The sequence below is a fragment of the Lathamus discolor genome, chromosome 8 (assembly GCF_037157495.1).
Source record: "Lathamus discolor isolate bLatDis1 chromosome 8, bLatDis1.hap1, whole genome shotgun sequence".
Taxonomy (NCBI): domain Eukaryota; kingdom Metazoa; phylum Chordata; class Aves; order Psittaciformes; family Psittacidae; genus Lathamus; species Lathamus discolor.
Genome location: NC_088891.1, coordinates 7,703,810 through 7,727,826, shown reverse-complemented (window position 1 = coordinate 7,727,826; position 24,017 = coordinate 7,703,810). Strand labels below are relative to the sequence as shown.

Below are 24,017 nucleotides of genomic sequence, written 5' to 3'. Positions count from 1 at the left end.
CCCACTAACAGACAGGACCTCTGTGTAAAGAAGGAACAAACAGAGCCCTGAAATACTAAATGCAATCAAACAGGGTGAAGGGATCAGTAATCAACAGCAGCCAGAGGGAGACCTGGCTCCCTGCCTACTGCCAGGTTTTGCCTGTTTGATAAATATCTCCCAATGGTCATCAAAGAACTGACAGAGGACCCATCATCTCCTGCAGTCCTACCATGTCCCTGCCAAGCTGTCCTGTGATGGGAAGCTTTGCAAGGTTTGCCAGCTACTTTCACACTAGCTGGTAATTCATTAGAGACAGGGTGGTGGACAAGCCTGCTTGAACTCGTCCTGCACCATAGCAGTAGGTGGGCTGCCACACACAACTGGTGGCAGAGACTGTGAGGGGAGCAACCCAGGGCAAAGAACCAGTGCATGAGACTGAGACGATGGCTCATCTTTTCTGCTTTCATACCTTAGCACTCTCAAAGCTTTACATGCTTCTGGGTCCTCTTCAGTTCCACTCCATAAAAATAATTTCTAAGGTTGGGAGCATGTAATGTCCTGGTGGTGCTCTCATCCAGTGACTGGCCCCCATGTCAACCACAGCTAGGCAAGTAGCGATTGTACTGTGTCTGTCCACCCACTTTTCACCTGCATGCAATGCTCAACCTGAAGCTTCTTCCTCAGCAATAGTTTGGTACCACATCCACACAGATATTTACCTAACCTCCCCTGCAGCTTCCAAGCTGGGCCACAGAGCGCATGAAGTCAAAGTTACTCATGGAAGGGGGAAGCACATCTGAAGAGTGCTGGAGATACCTGGGGAGTAACAGATGCTCCAGTAAAAGAGCAGAGGTGGTGTTCTGGGGTCTCACATCAACAGAGAGGAGACCAGGCTGCAGTTTGCACCCTAAAACCTCCGCAAAACCTGATTGGGATGCAGGTGCACTGGAGCAGGGAGTAAGAGAGTATGTAGATCATCATTTTGGGTGGGAGGCAGCACAGAGTCACTACACAGCTGTGAAACCCAAATAAAGGCACATTTCATATCCTGTCCCTGGCTGCATTTTCAGTCACACTCAACATTCAAATACAGCTTATCACAATGAGGGGTTGAATGTTAAGGCTTGGCTGCTTGCCTGAGAAAGCCCATTACATGAAGCTAGCTCCTGTACAGACAGAAGGGACTTGCAAGGTTAGGAGCCAGGAGTGCTAAATCTTAGGATGTGTGTAGCAGACTGGAGACAGGATGGTCATGAGGAATTATCTGCTGGGTGAGGGATGTGGGGAAGGAAAGGGTTCGAGGAAGCAAAGGGAAATTTGTGCTGACAAATTCAGTGTTCTATAGCAGGGAAAGCCTGTATGAATCTGTAATAAGCCTGTGAGAGAATCCTGGAAATCCCATTGTTTGAATCATTTAATATGAGGGCATTGACAAGCAAGAAAAGCTGGGAGAATGGGGTGAGGGTGCAGGATGCTAGACAGAATACCAGGATCTAATACATATGTCCTGAGAGACCCTGAATGAGCAACTGATTTCTCTCCCTCTCTTTCTCCTTCAGTATTTTCCTTTCTTGTGGAGCTCCTCTGAGGATCAATACATTCAACAATAGTGAGACATTTGGCTATTATGATAATGGGAATCGCATAGAGATGTGAGGTACCCAAGTCTCGGAGCAAAGGAGTTGACTGTCTGTATTCTAGAATAGGACATCATTGCCATGAATATTTTTCACTACAGCACTTTTATTTTCCACAGATGAAATACACTTTAAAGGCTGAAAACCCCTCTTTGGGGAGCACCTCTTTCTATGGCTGTTCTGGCTTTTGTGCCTGATGCTGTATATCAACAGTGCATGGAGGCACTAACCTTAATCAGGAGTGATGTTCCTTTGCACTGAAATGATAGAAATATCTCTGGTGGATGTCACACAAGGGAAAACAGGAAAATCCAGCTACTCACCATTAGAAGCACAAACCCGCAGGACCCAGAGGCAGTGGGTGAGGTGCAGGTGGTGGCCCAGGTTTCTTCTTGCCAAGCTCAGTATTGTATCAGTTGCTTCTGCCTTCTGCACTTTCAGCCCAAACTTCCTATCTGTGAAAAGCAAGTAAGAATCAAACTATAACAAAGCCCAGGTCTCTGTAGCAGTGCCAATAAACCTATTTGCACCCAGTCTTATAATAAAGGCATCCAAATGTATCAATGAGTTAGGTCAGCATTATTCTCACTGAAAAGAGGAAAACATGGGATTTACGGTCACCATATCAAATCATATTATCATAGAATGATCTAGGCTGGACCTAGACCTCATGGCGGTGGTCATGATATGGGGGTAGACCTTTCTGACTTTGACAACAACTCTGGTGTAGATCGACCATCACCTACATTCATTAATTGATCATCCACATCTGGAGCCTCATACTTGTTGCACAGAGACACATGGGAAGGTAAGGAAGGCAATGAGGATGTTCACCTGCTACTCTGAGTCTTAGGCTTGCCTCCATTCTCTGCTTTCCCTTAAGCTACAGCCTTCTGCCTGTCAGGTGAGACACATCTCTATGCATGTGCACTCCCTCCCTGCCTTGTTGCTGGATCTCAAGTGGTACACCCCAAAGATAAAATCCCACCTCTCTGTCAAACACATCCCAGTGCTTATTGTTGCTGGGACTGCATTACTGCTGTCAGCTTTTTGTCCCCCACCCAAGCAGTCCCCCATCACTCAGCAGCACCTCGTTGTCCAACCCTGGCCAGCAGCCGCAGCAGGGGCAGGAGGATGCTGTGGTCCAGCGGCTCGGTCCGGGCAGTGGTGGTGAGAGCCTGTAGCAGTGCCTCGCTGCCCCCCTTGCTGATCACATACTGAATCCTCCGGCCGGTGCCTATGGAAAAGGGAAGAAACCCTGCTTAGAGCATCCCTTCCCTGAGCCACAGTGATCACAAACCCTCACCCCACATGAAGCACACAAAGCCCCCATGGTGTTCTATTGCTATAAACCCAAGGACATTTGTGGGATTGACCATGTATCTCAGGTGCTTCTGGCCTGGGATGTGGCTATTGCCTGCATGGGAAAACTGTGCCTGCTGCCTCTTGCTCTGGCAGCTGCTATCTTTACAAACCCATGTCCTGCTGAAGTTTTCCATTGGTCATTGAAATGCAGCAGAAGGGAATAAGCAGGGGTACCAACAGGTTTCAAAGGAGCAGGAGGCTCAGTGATCTTTTCTTAGATACAGGAAATCAAACTAGCAAAGGACTAAAGCTGTAACAATCTTCTGCCAAATGAAAAGGAATCATTAGGAAACTTTGGAGACAGCTTTTAAACAGATCTAGGTCTCCAAAGAAACCGCACGCTAATCCTGTGAGCCCTATGTGTCCATGTTGATCCATGGGCAACTTCAGGTTGGAGGAAGCCACGTGTTCAGCTCCTGGAGGGGAGACAGTGCCTTCTATCTTCCATGGAGGCAATCCTTCCAGCTAGCTGAGGAACATCACTGCAGGGATTCTAAAGAGAGGCCCAACTGGATGAGCCATGTCTGTGCCAGAGGCTCCAGCACTCGTAAGGGAGTCCCTGCAGCCTAACAGCTTGGTTGGGTTGAGAGTTGTTTAACAAAAGATATTTCTGAGCGAGAGGAGGAAGAAAATAAGTTTGGTTATTTTTTCAGTTCTTTTGCCAATCCACTTATTCTTTCACGTGTCTGGGGTGCATGCAGCATCATGCCATCCCTGCATCCCCAGGTGGAGGTGCATTGTTGGGAGATGCTGAACCTTGTTAGTGTCCCTGTGCTATGGGAAGCCAGGCTTCGCTCCTTGTCTCACAGCTCTTTCTCCAGTAGCACTGGTGAATGTTTCCAGCCGTTGACTGCCAGGGTTTATAAATACTTTGGAACTCATGGGCATCTTTTAAACTAAAAAGAGAAAAACAAGGAGGCTTTCTCTGGGTCTTTCTTTCCTCTTTAACTTCCTGAAAAAGCTCCGTTTTCCAAACACAGCAGTAAGGACTGCTGACCTCTAGATACAATTCAAGTTTTGTTCACATTGCAAGCCCCGAGCCAAGTTTATGCAGGAAAGACTTTCCTGATCTATTTGAGGATCCCCTTTCTGCCCCTAGCCTGCAGGCATCACCCCACAGCTTTGCTTCCTTACCCAGAGACAGCAAGTCAGTGAGGACACTGAGGATATTCAGGATGACATCCTTGTCACCGGAGCTCTGAAATGGAAACACACCAAATTTGAGGATCAGCTCAGAACAGTGAATTTCACACAACACAGGGCTGTGGTGCATCATGCAGTGCAGAGGCACTGAGATCCTCACTTGGATACTGAGCACTTTTTGTGCCATCTGTCCAGTGAGAATGTGGAACCATATTGATAATACATTTTAAAAGCCTCTGACAGACATACTGATCATACTACACAATATTTAATACACAGTAGCATTTCCAGAGGATTTACATCCACATTCTAAATTATATCTCTCTGGTTTTGGTTTGGTCTGGCTACCCTAAAGTTGAGGAAATTCTGTATCACATCGATGTTAAATGTGGGGTGGATTTCCATGACAGCATCCCTTATTTCTGGCAGTTGAAGAAGAATATATTTAAATTATATTATTCTCACTTTATCTCCCACTAAATGAATACAATAGGATAATATCTTACACATCTATGGCTCCTATATTTATGACTGCTGAAGAGCTTCAGAAACTCAGCCCACTTTCCATTCTGGATATATGGGATCATTTTACCATCCAGACTGATTCAATCATTCTCTGAGATACTTAACATTATGCAACCAAATATTTAAGACAAGGAACTGAGAAGTAACACCTAGCAAAAAGAAACTGTAGAGAGAATATAGGGAAAATTAATTCAATTACTATTAATGTATATGGACTTCTTTTGCAGTGGATCTCTGCTAAAATCACAGCACAAACCCTGTATCTCTACAAACCAGAATTCCCATCATACTGGTTTTGGTCAGTTATCAGTGTTAACAGACTTTAACTGCTCAATACACATTTCATGCTGGTATAAATGAGCAATGGGGACAAAAGTATCAGCAAGGGAGTGAGATAAAAGAACAACAAGTGATCAGTGGAAGGGGAAGGAAGAAAGAGGAGTCAGGTGGGGATGAGAGATTGGAGCAAACAGGAAGAGAAACACTTCTGAAATGGGGACTCAGGGGAGGAAGGTCTGTGAGCACTGCTGCCTTTCTAAAGACTTACCTCATGTTTGTTGTTAGATAAAATCCACAGGGAAAGTGCAAGTCTCGTTCCCATCTCAGAGCTTGCCCATGCCCAGAGTGAGAACCTGATGTTTCTATTCGTTACTACATTAACCCAACAAGCAGAGATCTCTGCACTGAACATAAAAGTTCAGCCCTTTTATGAACCGTGTTGAAATCAAAAGGCTTGGTATGATAGGATTGCTGCTTCTGTCAGAGCCAAGACAAACAGAATATGTGGCTTTAATGAAATCCGGTAACTCTCGGTTCACCAGGTTATTGCTACCCTCACCTTAGAGAAGGAGTGTAAATTCATGTTAGTGGCTCAAGGGACCACGCAGAGAGGAAAGGCTGCAGGAGGGTCAGAGCAGTTCTGAATACCATTACTTCTAGGTAACATACATAGTTTTAGTCATATTTTAATCTTGATAATTCATGTCTTTATTAATTAGTCCACAGTCCTGAGCTGTCTCAAGACTCCCAAGGCAAGCACAGAGCAATCAGAGCTCTCTTTCCAAGAGTTTCTTGGCATTTTTTAGCACAGGGACTTAACAGTCAGGGGCAGGCTGTCAGGAGTGATGAGTATCCACCAAATTTACTGACTCCAGGAACAGTTACTGTTCTCAGCACCTTTTTAAATATCAGGGTTGCCTAAATCAGACTGTGTTCTGGTTTTATCTTGCTGCCTCTCAGTATCCCTTTCCTCTGTAGGTGGATGGATTACACATTAAGGTTTCAGTAATGAAGTCTTCATTGATTTATGCTCCTATTACACTGGGTTGTTTATTTTAACTGATTGGATTGTGGGTTTCCTAAGCCATTAACACAAATAGTGATGACATAAGATATCCTCTGACTTTCCGTGCGCTTTATCCAGGGACTTAAACGAACAAAGAACTTGAGGGGACATGAAAGATCACCCTTTAAAATGTGCAAATTAGAGCTGAGTGAGATTGCCAAATATTTTACCTGAGTATTTACTCTTCATATTTTAACCCTAACACTCTATGTTGGTTATCCCATCATTCCCCTTCCTCCAGAGCACTAGAGAGGGAAGTGGATGACTTGTGTTTTCTCTGAAACAGTGGATAAACCCCTAGTCCCATTACAAATTCAAACATATTTCCCACTTTGGTGGCACCACTGAATAATAGAGAACACTGCAGAAGAGCACAGCTCCAATTTATAACAGCAAGGCAACACAGGATAAACAGCCCTGTTGTCCCACAAGATGGCAACTTGCCTGTTGAAAAGGAACAGCTCAGATTTTGACTAATTAGCCTGAGCTTTTCAAAGTCATCAAAGATGTTTGGATGCTGAAATCCATTGGAGCCAATTGTTTAAATTAATACTCATACCAAACCGTTTGTGGATGAATTGCCAACAAATTCGTTCATAGAAAATATTCAGTAAATCTTTTTGAAGAGTAAGTACAAATGAGAAAATCACAACTTGTGCCTGATCTAAAAAAGATGAATAGAGTAATTTCTTTAATGCAAATTACTTACCCAGCTTTGGCTAAAACAAACACACGAGTTATATTTATTGAAAGATACATTTGATTGTTCAAGAACAAACCACAAGCAAAGAAAGGAGTAAAATTCCTCTTACTAAATATTATCCATTCCTGCCAGCACTTTTAAATGCTAGATACATCTATACGTGCACAGATTAATGAAGATGCCTTCGTGGTATGTGGGTGGAATAAGAGCAGAGAAAAGTTCCCAGAGGCTCAAGTTAGATTACAAAATCACCAACCTCCTGCAGGATTTCATTAAAAGGATTTAAAGTTAGAGCCAAATTGTTACCTCTTAACAGCCTATAGCTGCCTTTCATGCTGCCTTTCCGGCTTGTAGATGGACAAAGGCTAAAGTAGCAAAAATCATCACTTAAAATACTAGGCATGACTGTATTTTTGGCTAGAACCTCTCATCTTAGCCTTGCTTCAGCAAAGCCTGCTGCCTTTCTCACCCAACTGAGAGTATCACAGGGCTGAGTTCAGATACATTTAATCAGCTCCCAGCTGATAGTTACTTTCTGAGCTTTTTTCTGGGAATTAATCCCTAAAACACCGGGGCTTTGGTTAGCTTGGCTGAAGCTCCTCATAGATAAACAGCAGGAGGATGGAGAAAGCCAAGAATGAAAAAAATACCCCAGTGCATAGTCATCGATATGTTACAGGCAGCAAGTGATTAGTTAGTGACATTGGGTTTGGAGGACAACAGCTTGATCCCAAGATACTTCTGACTGGCAGCTCAGGTTTCTGCAGGCTGATGATTAAACAGGGAAGGAGCTCCTGTCTCCTTGCCCTGCTCCTGGGAGCACAGCAAGACAAGCTGTTATTTACTCAAGACAAGATTATAAAATTACAACTAAGCCGCAGGAACAGGTAATTTTGTTTTGTCAGGGAAGTCTCCTGGGATTAGAAGACCCAATAGGTGGGATTTTTCCTGTCCCACCTGAAGAACAGCAGCTACCAGTTAGCACTGGCTTAAAACAAAGACTTCCTATAAACTCAGTCTTTTGTGCAGCTCCTGAGTTTTCATGTCTTCTGGCCAAAGGCAAGTATTTCTCCAAATGAGACAGGCAAACTACTGAGAGCATTTACTGTGATTCTATGCATTAGTGCTGAAAGAAAGGAGGATACCCAGAAAGAGATAAACCAACATTGTTTGAAAAAGAAAATAAAATTGTGCAGCGTGATATTTACTAATAAATATTTTATCTGGGGAAAGAAATACAATGTGTTGGAATTGTTATTCCAATCACAAAAGTAATAAATGCAAAATTAAAGAAGTCGTTCCTGCAAGACAATGCATAACATGATTTCTACCAACACACCTATTTAAATTAATTCTTGAGTATAATCTCACAAAGCTGTGTGAGTGTTTAGGGAAATAAACCCAAACAAACACCCAAGAGCCTGTTTTTAAAAGCAAGTTATTGCTGCACTGAGCTAACAAGCTTCCAGACCTGTCTTTTTTTTAAGGAAGAGGATGTCCAGTTCCAGGGTTGGTTTGTTTGTTTTTAAATAGCCTCTTTCTAAATAGCTACATAGGATTTGATGTGTCCAAAATACATCCTTCTTTCTTCTCTTAGCCTTAGTAAATTTGCTCACACAAATAGAAGCGGTCGGAAAACTGTCTGTGTAATGAGACTTGCATCTACAAGTAAAATTTCTCACTCTCTGCACTCAAAGCCTATTGAAGAGAAATCCAGGTGCAGAATTAATACCAGCTAAAATCAAGACTAGGTTATGGGCCAAGCAGAATTAGTCCTCACTCTCTCATGAGACCTCTAGAAACTATTGGCCTGCTCATAACTGTATTAATGCTTAAATCAGAGACTCCTCTCCCAATGTTCTGCTGCCAGTGAGGCAGAGGTGCATACCAGACCCAAATGCTGGGCACAGCCGCTCACCACTGGCATTATGGATTTGCCAGCTGGATATCTTCATCCCACAGCTGACTATCCAGCCTTACAATAACTGTGAAGCCAGGTTTAGTGCCTTATGTTCCGTGCCTTGTCAGAGTAAATTGCTTTTTCTAATTCAAGTGGAGCTAAAAATTCACACTTAAACAAGAGAGCAAAATACCCTGGAGAGTTTCTTGTCTGTGCGCTCCTATCCTCAGCCTCAATATTCAGCCAGCTAACCGCGATTTCTTCTGGTTGGGAGGTTATTGTCTACGGTGCTGGATACACGGAGGTTTAGAAAAACGTAAAATCACTACTTCTGAGGGGGAAAATGGGGTTTGAGGGTCTATGAAATATCACTAAGCAACCTTGGAATAAGGGAGTATTTACAATATAGTGATTACAGCTGAGTTCTGTTATCACTGAAACACTCTGTTGCAATACTTCCATCATCCAGTTTTAGAAGGATTCCAAGAAGTTACAGTCCTGTTGCTTCTGTCCCCCAAACACCCATCTGAATGTCCTCAGCACCACCACAGACATTTCCATCCTCTGTGGCAAACAGTAAGTGCATTTCTTTTGCCTAATCTGGATTTCCTCTCTTGAGGAGTCAGATAGGCCTGAACAAGACAGGAAACTCGAAGGAGACATGGTAAAGAAAGCATCTATTTAAAGACTCAGAGTGGAGGACCTTGTTGCTTGGTGTCCTAAGTGACCTCTTTAATCCTGCAAGAAAGGCGTTCACAGCTGTGGGGGATCACGTAGCCCTCAAACTGTACACAGGGCAGCCAAGAGGCCTCCCAGAACAAGGCACGTGGTCCAACACGTTCTTAATCCTGTTCCCAAGCCTTAGAGACAAGTCCCTCTTGCTGGTTCCCACATACCCATCTGAGGCATGGCCGGCACCCCATTTACCCAAGCACCAGCCATTTTCATTCTTGCTGATGCTGAGCTCCAAGCCAAGCTCTGTGCATCAACCCAAAGCAGCAGCTGTGGATTTTATACTAGAGAATATAGCAAATACACATAAAAAAATACACGCTCCCTGCTGCAATCAGGTGGGATAGTTTTTTTCATGTCCTGCAATGACCTGCGGGTGTGTTTTTTCTCATCTTTGTTTGCACTTGGGTGTGATAACCTATAACATATCTGATCACTGCAGGGAATAAAGATTACATGCCTTTCACAATGGATGGCAGCTCATCCAGGTGATGGGGAAGAAGTAGTGCCCCAAACCCAGGTTCTAACATGCTATTGTACAGGGGTTTAGCTGCTAGTCTTTGAGGTTCAGGGCTTCTTCTTGAAGGTTATATTCTACACTCTGTGGGACTGAAACTACTTCAAGGCAGAGATGGGCAAATTCCAAACTTATATCTGGATGTCTTCAAAACACTGAAGGTGTTGAGATGTAACAGCTTGGCCTGAGCTGATCTCTAGCCAAAATAACTTGGTGAATAACATGGTGGAAATCATCTGTGCCAAGGAATCCTACTATATTTAATGCAATAAATTGCTCTAACATAACACCTTTCATCACAGGATCACAGATTTCTTCACAAATATTAATTAACACCTGTCCCACTGCATCCCTCATCAAGAAGATCAGATTAATTGTCCCTTATTTTCTGCTGGGAAATACCACCCTGTGGTGGGAAATTCACGTAGTCAATACCTAAGAGGATCGGTGGCAGAGCCCAGACAGCTATTGCAATAAAATGAAGCAGAAACAGTGCACACAAGTATTACAGCTCTCAATCACACACTTACTTCCATTTCTTTGTGGGGGAAATTCCTTCCCTGGGATCACTCTTCTCCTCCCAACTTACCAGGAGGAAGTGCAGCAGAAAAGACCTGTGCTCTGCAGGGAATACTAAGGCCAGACTGGGAGAAGAAAGGGAGACCAGCGGCCTAACCCTGCTTACAAAGCAATTCATCCTTGTGCCCAATGGCAAGGGAGATGCTACATTTAATTCATCCATACAAGAATTAAGAAGCACATAGACCATGACCTGCCCCTTTTCCAAAGGATGTTTTACCTTCTGGGTCACAAAAGTCCAAGGTGTTTCGCTTCACTTCAGAGCAGTGTTGTTCATCAGGTATATACCACACCATTAGTGTGTCTCACTAATGAAATGTATTTACACCAACACATCTGCAAGAATTATGCTCTGAAGGACCGCAATGTCCTGGTTACTTTTGGCAAAGTAATTTCTTTCTTTCTTTCTTTTTCCTTCCAGCTTTCCTTCCTTTCTTTCTCCTTCTTTCCTTCTTTCTTTCTTTTTCTTTCTTTCTGCCACAGTTCTATGTTCTCAAAGAAAAGATTGTCCTTGTGCAGAAGTTCTTTCTGAGATGAAGTTCGTTTGTGTCACTTGCTCCTCTCGCTAATGCATCTCTAATAGAGCAATTACTTTATTATGCAGAACCGGTGGTAAAACACATTATTATATAACATTAAAATGCTTCTGTCAGGTTGGAAGTGCTAAAAGAATGAGGAAACTTTGAGATAAATCAAACCACGTGATATTCTGCAAAAGGCTTTTAAACTTTCCTTTGGATATTTCTAATGTTCTTTCTGTAATTTCTACCACAGATAAATTCTCTCAGGTTTCATCTCTTATTTCACAATAAATTACCTATGACACCTAAAGGTTTTGACTAGATTTCATATCGTTCACTTTTTTCCCCTCTTTTTAATCTATTTTTATTTTAATGCCAAAATTATCCTAGCATATGTCTTTCACACTCTCTTAATAAGTTTCTCTAAGGCATTAACCATTCTTACACAATGATCTCTATATGCATGTTAGCACCTACTGTTTATTGCTGTTTCTTATTGCTATATTTTATATTACTTTAGCTGTTACTCGGCTATTTAGAATTATTAATGTTTTGTTCAAATGCCACTCTGTTACAGCTACTTAACACAACTGCCACCCAGACTTAATAGGGATGGATCTGTTTTTTCCATTCAGCTGTAGTTTTCTTTTCCACTACTAAGGACAAAAAGGCAGCAGGAAACATGCTACTGCCTTTCTTTGTGAGACTTTATGGATGTCAGTCCAGAGAATAGCCTGTCTTTTAAAGAAGCAGCACATTTTAGAATTGACCAAGTTCTTTTCAAGCAATGGCATTTCTCAAAGCACAAATGAGTCTGGAGATCCTTGATTTTCAGACTCACTGTTTTTTCCAGTGTACTGCTTACTTCCAGATGTACTGTTCAATAAAACTAGAGAATTTGAATACTCTAGTAAATGTGAGTATGAGCGTGTGGAAATAAATAGCCATAATGAAGATGCTGCTGTCCTTGCCTTCTCTAGGGTGTTTCTGCTTGAGCTAGGCATGATAAAGTCACAAATCTGCGTATCTAATCTCAGTCTGCCCTGACACTTGCCTAGAATGATGCTGTGTTCAGTCTGGTCTTCTCTCTATTCCAGTGCTAACACTCATTTACTCTGCATTAGTCTGACCTTGACTTGTACAAGCTGAAAAAAAGGATCACTATGAAGTACATTCTGGTTAGAAATATACCAGTCCTTTCTCTACTATTGCCCTTACGTGTCAATCCACCTCACTTACAAAAGTGCTTTCTGGAACAGCAATGAAAATGCCTTTAATCAGTCAATGGTTAATAATGACGACTGAGGTATGAGTAGTGGAGACAAACAGCTGACAACTATTGTTAGTAGAAGCTTATTTTCTTAAAAGATAGAACTTGAAAATGAAAATGATGACCCTAATTTTCCTATCCAGTCTAAGTGAAAGATCAAACAACAAATGAAACTCGGCATCCATAATGAATAACAAACTCTGCTTCGAAATTCTAATGACTTGAAGTATTACTACTAGTCATGTAAAGCAGAACATCTGGTTAGCTGTGTTGCTGAGGCCCATCTGTCTAGATCTAAACAGCAATCTCTTAAAAGCCCTCAATTCTCTGAAGAAAGCTGCCAATGCTTTAAAGGTATGACGGGGGGGGGGGGGGGTGGGGGGGTGGTGTGTCATTTTCAATCCAGAAGGTAACAAAGCTTTTTCTTATCTTTAGTCTCCACCCAGTGCAAGACATCCTGTAGCAGCAAGCCAATGCCTTACTGTTAAAGAAAGATATGTTTGGGGCTTTATTCAGCCCTTGTTACTGCAATTCAGTAGCTGAGAAGCACTCACAAGCTAAGTGCTGGTCAGTCAAGCTAAAAGGCAGTGAATGAGCCCACTGCTGTGTTTGTGCTCCAGGAAAACGTGACAGGAGTTAAAGTTTAAAATACAAGTTCACTGCCCTCTCAGAGGCTCCTGAGCATCCAGGCTAATGATGATCAGGGATATTGTGAAGCGAGGGACGAGTGAGATTCCTTACTCCTACCAGTGTCTTTCTGTGGCTCTTCTGCAGTGGAGCTGCAGTGTCTGAGAGGCCACATTGACCCAGCACATCCTGACCCAAGAGGCAAGAAGCACAGTGTCCCCTGAAATGCCCTCATCTACACCAGATTCCATGTGCTGTCTCTCCTGGGGCACACAGGAATCGGCTGAGCACGTGATGGCATAGGACTCTTGTGAAAAGAGGGGACCTTTGGCAGGAGCCATGTGCTCGCCTGCTGCTGGAATAGCAATGGGAGGGACCTCCATAGACCCACACTTGTCTCACTGAGATCTGAGCAAATGCAGTCATTGTGTCATGGTGGGCTGATCTCTGAGAGAAAGGTGAATTCTTCAGTGAGTACCCAGTAAGAGATTTGATCTATGCACCCACTGCCAGCATGGAGAGACCACCAAAAAGCAGTTTTTGTGTCCTATTTATTTTAAGCATGTTCTCAAGGAGACCTGTCGGTGTAGCAGTGCTCTACAGGCTTTGTTAGGACACAGCAGGGAACCCAGCTAGGAAGATTTCCAGCTGTTTGATAAGCCATCCACTCAGACAACCACCTTTTAGACAAATCCCTCCAGAGCCTGCAGACAGGAAGATGCAGCCACTGCTGCAGGAGCTTTGGAAACAAACTGCTCATAGACATGGTTTTCATCCCAGAGGGCAAGTTGTTTTAATGCATCTCTGCTTCCAGCTGTCCCTTGAAATCTCTGTGCATTATGGGGAGATCAAATGACCTTACCCTATTGGAAGTGAGATTGGCAAAAAAAAAACAGAACCAGGCACACATTCTGGATCTCATTTTTCATCTCTAGCTCTCTCCCCACTTGCAGAACTTTATCATAGGGCAAGAGGCCACTAAAAAGCAACAAGTTTTCCCAAGAGGGTGCAAATGCTGCTTTCCCTTAGCCTCTCCAGAAACTGCCTCCATGTGGATGGCACTGGTTTATTCCTGGAAAAATGGGGGGTCGAGAGAGGTAGTTCAGTTTGTTCCTCTGACTTCATCAGATCAGCATTTTAATCATAGGGAAAGGTCAGGTGTACCATTCTCTCTCCTCCCCTCTTTGCAGTGCAGACAGGTGGGCATTCACCATGCCAAGCAAACTGCTTATGGAAGGATCTCTCTCTCTCCCTGTCATGCTCCTTGCTTGCCAAGTTAATCCTGAATAAAATGGAGGACCAACTTTATCTTCACTTTAAATCTGCCTTTCAGCAAGATCCCATAGGAAAACAGAGGATGACAGAGGATGACAGGCATTGCACTGATTTCACCCAGGCTGCATCAGCGTCGTCTGCTCAGGGACTAACTTGTACCACCCTTTCATATGGGAAACAAGGTAAACTAAGACTCCTTTTGCCTTAACTTGGCAGATGAGATTTATCCCCATTTACGGACCAAATGGATAAATCTGAAGGCACAGACATTAAATGAATTTTAAGAGTTTTTAACAGTCCTGAAATAAAGCCCAGGACTCCTGCTTTAGCCATAAATACACCATCATTCTCCCATTTGAAAGGAAGGGAATAGGTAGCAGAGAGTGCAGCAGAGCAGATGGGCCCAGGGGAGAAGAATCTGTCTCTGTTTACTACAGGGATCAAATTCCCATTGGGCCCAGTGGGAAGCCTTTGCCTATAAATTACACCAAAAATTAATGTGCATGAAAGACTCCACAGAAGTTAATTGCAGTAAAACACGATGCTGTGGTGCTTCCACGGCTCTAGTGTCAGAAAAACACACTTTTCAGTTTCAAAGCATCACTTGTTGAAAGGGGGAAAAAAGCCCAGATTTCTTTGGTAGAGTAGCTATTTATCCCACAGGACTTCTGTGCCAGAATTACTCAATTTTCTAATGAGAATCATCATGAAAGTTTTGCCATTCTCATTAATTCCACTTCAACCTACAGCACCTTTTATAAATAGGGCTGTGTTCTTCCAGAACAGACCATGAGGGGAAAAAAAACCCAGCCTTGTTCTCTAAACCCCTTAAGGAAAGGAGGTTTAGCTTTGCTCATGGAATTTCTTGTCAAGCAAATGTTAACCTATCAATCAGTAGCTGGTCTAAAACATTGATTCTCTTTTTTGTAGCTTAGTAGTGCCTGTGGCCAGAAATATCTCTCTTGTGTTATCTTTGTCCTCTCTAGAAGACACCCTATGAAATCAGTGACAAATCTTCATTTCTGAAACCTTGATTTCTTTAAAATATGCTAAGCCTTTACTCAGTAAAAGGCTATAACAGTGCAACAGATCAAAAGGAAATACTAAGTATGGAAATGAATATGGTGTGTCTCCATTGACCTGTGGAGGAGAATGACTGGATTTCCCTTATTTTAAGGGGCATTCTTCATCACATTGACTTTCCTTTTCCAAGCTGTACAAAGATAAATTCTTTTCCCTTTATGAAAACACAGAAGATTATCCAGTTCTTGGAGATTTGAATCTTCACCCAAAGAATGCACCTAGACTGTGTTTAGGTCAACTTCTCACAAAGATGAAACTATCAGAAAAAAAAAAAAGAATTATAATTTTTTTTTTAAATTATAACAGAAAATGTCTACGAATATTTGAGGGTGGTTTGGGTTGATGTTCTTGCCTCAAAGTCATCTTTAATTAAGCTGTCTTTTCTGAATTTAAACCATCTCTTCTGAAACAGCAGCACAGTAGTGCTTTCTGGTGCACTCATAGCTTCCAGGATTGCAGGCACTGATGACTCACCATCAGTTTGTCAACTGAGCTGGACAATTTAGTTATATGAGAACATACCGTGTGGCTCCCAACTAATGCTCGTTCCTCACCTCCTGCGGCAAATTTGGTTTTGCCAATGGGGAGAAGGGAAGCTGTCCGGTGAGACTGCTTTGTACTATTCCTGGTTTCCTTGAGAGAAGGTTCTAGCCCTCTTGCAAGGCACGTCTCACCCATTTGCAGGCACTTTCTGGCCTCACAATTCCCTGAAGACTGAAATCAGCCTGATTTGCCCAAAAACAACAGCTCCTCATCCCTTCCTGAGGAGATGAGCAGTAAAGCAGGCATGCAGAATGGCCCCAGCTAATGGATCAGCACCTTTATCCTGTGGCCCATTGGGCCCTGTAGGCAAACAGGTGCAAATAGATTATCTGTGAGACAAGTGCTTATTAAAAGAACAGGGAAAGGCAAGAGGGAATTATTTTCTATCCTGATGTGGTGAGAAGAACATAGTCACGAGGCTGGAGACTGGCAGAGCCCAACGACATATGTGGGCACGTGGTTTGTCTATGGATTTAGGATATTCAAAGACTGAGGTTCTCAGGTGTGCATACATCAGCCCTAACATATACAGAGAAGGCCACGTCTCCCTAGGAGCATAGCTTGTTCCACGAGGAGCTACTAGCAAACACTGCCCTGCTTCTGCACTTCCCACTGACTCTTCCTGCAGAAGGAGGGCCTTTTACCTGCACTTCCAGAGGTATAAATCCACTCCAAATTTCATTGCAAGAATAGCGATGATACATATCGTGTTATCTAGCCTGGCACAAACAGGAATGATCACACAGAGGGAGCATTCCTACAATAGCAGCAACTCCAGGAGCAATTTTCAACACTGCAATCCCAGACCAAGGGACAAAAAAATCCCTCCCCATGTCTTAAATAACCGGTACGTGTATGAAATGTTTTTCTTCCTGTTAACACACATCAGTAAACTCTCTGCTGGTGTCAGCAGACACTGCTAAAGTTAACCGTTATCAGCCCATATATTTTTCAATACAAGTCACTTTTTTTTTTCTGTGATTTTTGCTAAATGTAAGAAAATAAACTTTATTTCAAAGATGTTCATGATCGTATTTTCTACCACAGACATTTTTTCCCCATTGTGTATAAAGCCAAAAGGACTGGACTAATGTATTGGACAGGGAAATGTGTTGAAAAGACCTCAGAGCCATCGCAACAAAACGCAGCATAATACACTGAAAATACGATTATGTTATGCGAAGAAATACAAGTAAGGTCTATTCAAGTAAACACTTCTCTGTATGAGAACATCTCTTCATGTGTTTCACAGAGGGAAATTATTGAAGCAGGAAAAATGGGAGAGGGTGGAAATTTTCCATTGACATCAAAATACTGATGAAATATATAAATAAATCTATAGGCATACAAAAACCCCTATGGAAGCTAGATAACCACTAATAATTATTCTTCACTTATAGCTAGATAAGCAGATGCATTTGAATATATTTTTATACTGTATGTGAAAGACAAGCATTTAAAAAATAATGCATATACCTCCTTACATTATGTATTTTAATGTGCGTTTGTGTCTATAATGCAGCAGTTATACAAAAATACACAGCATAAAGCTGTTTGACACGGTATAATGTGCCATTATATTACATCCAAATAGCCCAAGTTAAACAGCCTGGCCATGAGCACAAACTCAGGCCCTCGGCAGCCAAGAAGCAGCAGTGTTAAAGCATTCATGATGTTTCATTTGCCCCCCTGGAGTAACTGCATTTTTTAATTTCATGATAACTTGTTTTATTTCACAAAACCTCTTCTCCGGGATGAGCAATGCCTGCTGCCAGGAAAACCACCCCTTATAGCTTTGTGTCCTCATCATTTAGCATGTGGTTCTGTGCATTATTTATCGCGCAGAATCCAGCCCTACACTGAAAACTAATTATTCATTTACTCCTCAAGGTTTTTAATGTGTTGTCACCAGAACTACAGATAATTCTTTTCCCACTGCTCATTGCCTGATTTCTCTAACACTGATGCGAGGCATGGAGGGATTATTATCCATTTTACACATTAATAACACAGATGCAGAGGGTTATAATCCATTTCTCCAGACCTGCATTCAACTGATTTGGCAACATGGACATTCTGTCACATTTGCGTTTCTGCAAGAAGGGAAAAAGAGGTCTCCAGGAACATTCATGACAATCTCATTTGTCCTCAAAACACAAGCCATCCTAGGCAAGGCAACAGAAGGCAGACTGAAGCCCACTTTCCTGTTCTGCTGAGATACAGATTGCAACACTCTATTGCTCAGCCCAGCCATACTTGCTGCCACTCCAAACAGTCTCCTGGCACATTTTGCACCCCGAGGTCCTGAATTCTCATTAATTCAGTTGCAGCAAATTCTGCATAACCCAATGGGAGGCATTTTCAGAGGAGCTGGCATTGTGTTCAGAGAAACAGCTGCAGCCAGCCTGGGGACACAGAGTGAAATCCTGGTCCCAGCTCCACTGATGGAAGGGTTTCAGCAGCATCCAAGACGTGCTTCAGCTTCCTCTGAGGGCTTTTAGTTTTCTGCACTGATTCATGAGAGTGACAAACCTCACTATTTCTTCTGTGGCCTGGCAGGAATTGGGGGTTAATGCATGCATGCTAGCCTACTTTCTTCTTTCTTGCTTAGCACTGCCCCGTGGTGGTGAGCCAAGGATTGTAAGGAAAGGTTCTGGGTTACCTTCAGGTTTTCCTTGGACAGGGAAGAGATGACAGTTGAGGTGGGAAAAACAAGCTGGGGTGGGGGCCTGCATTACCTCTATGGCATTGTTTGCAGAGAATTACTCCTTTCTGACACAGTTAAAGCAGAAAACAGGCTCATGCAGCATAAGTGGCTTTGGCAGCAGAGACATGAAAGAGCTGCTGGAGCTCCCAGTGTTTCCCCATGAAGGGTTTTCCCCTTGAACTCTATATTCAAGTGCCTCACTGCCCTGACTGCACTACTTCTGCAGCTCCAAAGCTAGAATAATATTTGGAGCAATAGGAGGACACTAAGTTCGCTGCTGTTCAACAATCTCAGTAAAACTCAGTTAATGAACCACATAAAAATGGCCATCTGGTTTTGTGTTGATTTTTGTTCCCTCTAAGGCTATTACACTAAGTTCTGCCTGCCGAGCCCTCTCACAGTTCCAAAACTTCCAGCCCTTCCATTCCCAGCCTAAACCAGTGGGCACGCTGCTTGCTGAGCAATTCCTGGGATTTTTTGCACCTATTTTGCTCAATGCCAGGAATCTCAGCAGCTCTGCAGACAGAATAAGTACAAGGATGCAAAGGAGACAAAAGCATTTTTGCAAAATATGTTTATATTCATTGTCACTGGAGCAGCATAGATATCTTCCCACTTGTCTTTACGATAACAATAGAACTACCCTGTCAACCAGCCAGCAAAACAGCTCAAAAGAGGCAGAGCAAAGGAACAGAGAGGTTCAAGTTAGCAAACAGTGGATCTCGTATCTGTTCCCTGATGGGTACTACAGCCATTCAGAGAGAAATCCCTTGACACAAACAACAGCCTCCACTGATACATAAGATTTTCACCTCTTTTCTTTCAAACCATAGTGTCTGGGAACCTGTGCACGCTATGTGTCCAACACAGTAGGACACGGTTTGAGCCAAAGATCTGCCAACAGCCCCAGGGGTTGCCAGCTTTGCAGAATATGTGAACGGGGACTGCGGCTTCAGGAAGCATGTGAAAAACATGCTGAGAGCCAACAGGAAATCTGGGAGTCCTCAAGCAACACTATAGATGCTGCCATGGAATAAGGAGATGTTCTCAGTGATAACCAAGGCAGGCTTTTTCCTGGGCCTCGCAAGCAAGGAAGAAAGCAGGGAGAAAGCAGGGAAAGAATCAAAATGCTTCTTATTTAGCTAGCTGGTTAGAGGGTGAAATGAGATGAGGGCCAGAACAAGCAGGAGGAGGAACTAGGATGCTGTACAGTCTAAAGGGATTCACTAGTTTGGGACACAGTGAAAGATGGTGGCTTCAGTTTTCTGTTGTTCTTCTTAGCAACTAGCAGCTGCTTTCAACTAACACCCAGATACCTCCTCCTGGCATTAAAATAAACAAGAGACCTAATCCCAAGTCTCTTTGGGATTTTGCATTAGGAGGCTGCCTCTAAAATGGAATGTCAGCCTTTTATCCCTGATCAAAAAACATACATGGGGAGGTTGGTTGTACCTGCCACACTGCGGCCAAGGAGCAGGGTGAGAACTAGTGACCAGCCCAGCCTTGGTCTAGATACTGCAGTGTCCTCCTATGAAAGCAGAGCTGGATGCGAGGTGAGGAGGTTGATGGCATGCAGTAAGAGATGGGAACAGAACTGGGTAACACCATCCAAGCCAGAGGGATGGGCAGTGATAATGTAGGAGCACATTGAAGTGGGAGCGTCAAGAAGAGAGAGCAAATAAGGTGACAGGGTTAAAAGCAAAATGACAAACTACAGCAAACTCTCCTAAAGTCTCAGCTCTGCCACACCGACACAAACCCCGTGAGAAGACGAGAAGCTTTTCTTACATCTGAAATTCACATTTTAAAGCTGCACCTTGTAAGCAATGAAGCACTTTTTACCTAGAGATCTGAAATGTCACGTCTTGCCTGCAGTGACACTTTGGTGACAAAATGCAGCTGCACTGTGAAAGCAGGTTTTGTGCCTTTCACCTTGTCACTTTTCTGAACATCTGTAACGCGATGCACTTTTGAGCTGTCTTTGGAGGATCACGCTCCTATATCGCACTGGGAACAGTGTTGAAGAACTCAGAAACTAAATGTGTTTCTTTCCTTGACTAGAGCAGGAGTTTGGTTATGAAGTCCACAGTGTTCCAGTTTTGTTCTGCTTGACACCACCCTTAGCAAAGCCAGGCTGTGAGACTAGGAGTAAGAGTCTATGCCTGGAGGAGGTGGAAGAGCCACTCTCTTGGCTGAAGGTGACAGACACTGTCTCAGGTGGGGATGTTCATCCAACTAAGGGTAATAATCTGTGTCAGCGCTTGAAAGGGAGGAAGAAATTTAGCCCTGTGTGAGTGACTGGAGGACAAAGGATGTTTTTATTCTTAGGTTCATAAAGAGTGGCTTCATGGCTAAATGTTCCTTCACTGTTCACCTGAAAGCTTTCTGCATACAAAGCAGTATTATGTGCTAACAGAAATGGAAAATGCACAGTAATATCCTGCAGAATAGCTTGCTGTATGCAGCAGACATGTTCTTCATGCCCAATAAAAGATTATGAACCAGCACTGACAGTCCAGCAGGACACAAAAACAAAACAGCCATGTTTTGGACAGCTGTTGCAGAAAATAACGAAGTGTGGAGAGATGGTATCAGCAAAAGCAAACATCAATACAAGTATTATTTCCCAGGCCAGTGCTTTCCAACTGTGCCAAGTAAAGGTGATTTTATCACCTGATTTTTGTAGCAGAGATAGGTGATGGTGCTACAGAGTCGTGGTGGTAATGTTTTGGCTGGAGGTAGAAGGATGTGAATCAGATCATACGGGTGTTCTTATTGTCTTCAACCACCTACATTCTGTCCTCTAGCACTCAGACCTCTGCATTCAATTGAAAATACAGCAAGAAAGCCTTTTGCTCTTTTTTAAGTGAATACAGAACTTTTGGAAACAAGGGTATCATACCAAGGTTAGATCTGTAATACCAGGGTTGAATACTCTTCTACCTTGTGATTTACCAATGCCATCACCTGTTTCACCTGCAGCTTTCCTATCTATTTCTAGTATAGACCCCCATGTAGCTTTGTCCATGAGTCACATACGTGATTTCAAAACTACAGCTTCCAATTTAATCCTGGGCCTTGTCCAGTTCTGTTCCAGATTATTCGGAGAGAAGCAGGACAGTTAATACAGAGCATAAGAAAAAAGAGGAGATGTACGTGAGCATAAGAAAAAAGAGGAGATGTACGCTCAGCATGCAATTGGCCAAAGTAATAGAGAGAGAACTGTAACTTCAATACAGCAAAAATGTGATCTAGTACAAAATATGCATTAAATAAGCTGTAAGAACACAGGACAAGCAAGTTACACTGCCTGCAAATGAAAGGACAGTAGGACAGTTTTCTTCAGCGTGCCCTTTTACCTGCAGAGCTCACTGCTATAGGGTGCCATAGAAGGCAAAGCAGAGTTTCACAATAGTGTAAGAAATCGAAGTTGTTGACAGTTACAGAAGCTTGGATCCAAATGCCAAGACTGATCAGCCCCACAACTATAGTTGTGAAGCCAATTGCATATCAGGGGGGTTTATAACCTCCTCTATGCACTTGCAGCTGGTCATAGTGACCTTCCAAGTCACGAGGCTGAAAGATATAGATCTTTGGGCTGATCCGGGTGGGTAAATCTGATTTACACACCCTATCCCTCATTTTCTGCTTCTGCAATGTGTGAGGCTTCACCAGCACATGTTGCAGTAAGCGGATGCTGTTGTCATGGGGCCCTGACCAGAACAGACAACCATGATTTCGCCACAATTATCTAAAAACTGCTTTCTATGCAAGAAGCTTGTTTTGATAAAGCAATTCTTGCCCACCCCTCATGACAAAATGATGGCTTATGAAAACATAGGTTCCTTCCCAAAACACACATGCCATATATTAAGGTAGCTCATGCCTCAACTTAGACATCCTGCAAAACCAGGAGGAGCACATGCATGCTGGTGAAAAGCATGACCACAGGGATCACCTACAGGCAGAGGAAGAGATACCTCTCCTTCATCCTGCAGCTGAGATTGCCCAACAGGTATGATCCTGGAGTGGGACACTTCCCTCTGCTCCTCAGGAGCATTCACTGAGCACACCCAGTGCCTCATTGATCTCAACTTCGAGAGTTTTTGTCACTTCCCTGTGAGCGCTTAAGGGTCCTGGTGAAGTCAATTAGACAGGGAAGAACTTGCTGCTTCCAGGGAGATCTGTTTACTCGCCCCCCTCAGCCCTCAGAGTAGTGGCATGCACTGGTCTTGCCTCCTCACAGACTGACAGCGCTGTCAGGTCCCATTCATTGCAGAGCAGCCTATTCCTCACACCTCCTTTGCTCCCCCTCTGCACGCAGTGAGATGCGGGGAGCCGAGCCTCTGCCCCCATCGGTGATTGATGCATAGCAGTAATTGCCAGCATTCGCCTCTGAATAGTGAAACTTCGTCTCATAAAGGCTTTTTAGGGTGGGAGGTGCAGGTCAGGACTCCTGCGTTTAGATGCGTTTAGAGACAAGCCAGCGTGGAGCTTGTATGAACAACCTCAGCCCAACAAGTCGCTGCTGGTGAATTAAAGAGGAAAACAAGCACAAGCACCTCTCTCGTTAGTTCAAGCTGTTCTTACCTGGAGGGTGGAGAGAAGGACTTGCAAGCCACTGGCTTCTTGTTCTGCCATGCTGCTCCCCACTCACACTCCCTCTTTCTAGCAGCAGACACAATGCAGCGAGAAAGCAAAGCTGCCAACTTGCCTTGCTGCTGCCCCTGCGCCGTTTAAGAAACGAAGAAGCTAAACACAGATCCCCAGACACATGCACACTGCTACCACCAATAATCACAGCAATGCAACTCTAGACCTCAGCAGGAGAGATAAATGCACCCCCTCCCTCCGAGCTCTCCCACTGTGACGAGAAGATTAATCCCTATATAAAGAATCCCAGGGATTAAGTAAAGTGCTCAGGAAAGGTCTGGGTGCTTGGTGTGTGGCAGGGGGAGTGTGGGGAGGGTGGCAATAGCAACAAGAAAGCAGAAGAGCTACAAACCTCAAAGAAAGCCAGGGAGAAGGGAGGGAGCAGGCTGGCTGCCTGACAGGCATTCCCAGCTGACCTGCTGATCCGTTCCAGACCCTGCGTGGACTCGTCTCCGTTTGACTCCGCTCCAGTGAAATCGGAGACCCGGAGAAGGCAGAGCAGAGGGAGATGCCCTCGGTCTTAACGAGCGCTGACAACGAACGGAAGAATACACCCGGCATGAGGGACAGCTGGAGCCGCTTCACCCGGCCTCGAGGAGGGCTTTCGGCTTCCAACCCCAATGGTTCTCCTGAGTGGCAGCCACTGTGTCCATAGGCAGTGCAGGGATAACCCGCAGAGGGGCATCCCATGGCTGCACAGCAAAGGCCAGGGAGGAAAGGCACCTCCACAGGTTCTGGGGAGAGTTTGCTCCAAAGGCCACTGCAGTGATTCACATCTGCCTATCTCTGAATACAAGTATAGTGTAACAGAGCCTAGTTCACACCCCGGTCCACACGACAAGCGTAGTACAGTTGTAGTTGTAGCTCAAATTCCTAGGAGGGCACACAGTCCACTTTTAGCTTCAGCTGA

General features: G+C 43.8%; 1 protein-coding gene across 3 annotated transcripts in view; it reads right to left on the bottom strand.

The window, feature by feature from the left end:
* Nucleotides 1-24,017, bottom strand: part of AGBL1 (AGBL carboxypeptidase 1) — a 306,435-nt gene that overhangs the window by 259,813 nt on the left and 22,605 nt on the right. For 2 of the 3 annotated variants that reach the window (XM_065688670.1, XM_065688672.1), the window contains exons 1-4: nt 5,200-5,265; nt 4,119-4,182; nt 2,710-2,856; nt 1,943-2,074 (exon numbers count right to left, since the gene is read on the bottom strand). In XM_065688670.1, the coding sequence (XP_065544742.1) occupies nt 1,943-2,074; nt 2,710-2,856; nt 4,119-4,182; nt 5,200-5,253 (397 nt within the window). In that variant the 5' untranslated portion in view covers nt 5,254-5,265. Of the gene's footprint in view, nt 1-1,942; nt 2,075-2,709; nt 2,857-4,118; nt 4,183-5,199; nt 5,266-24,017 lie in introns of those variants that run through there. The other variant, XM_065688671.1, reaches the window with a different exon arrangement.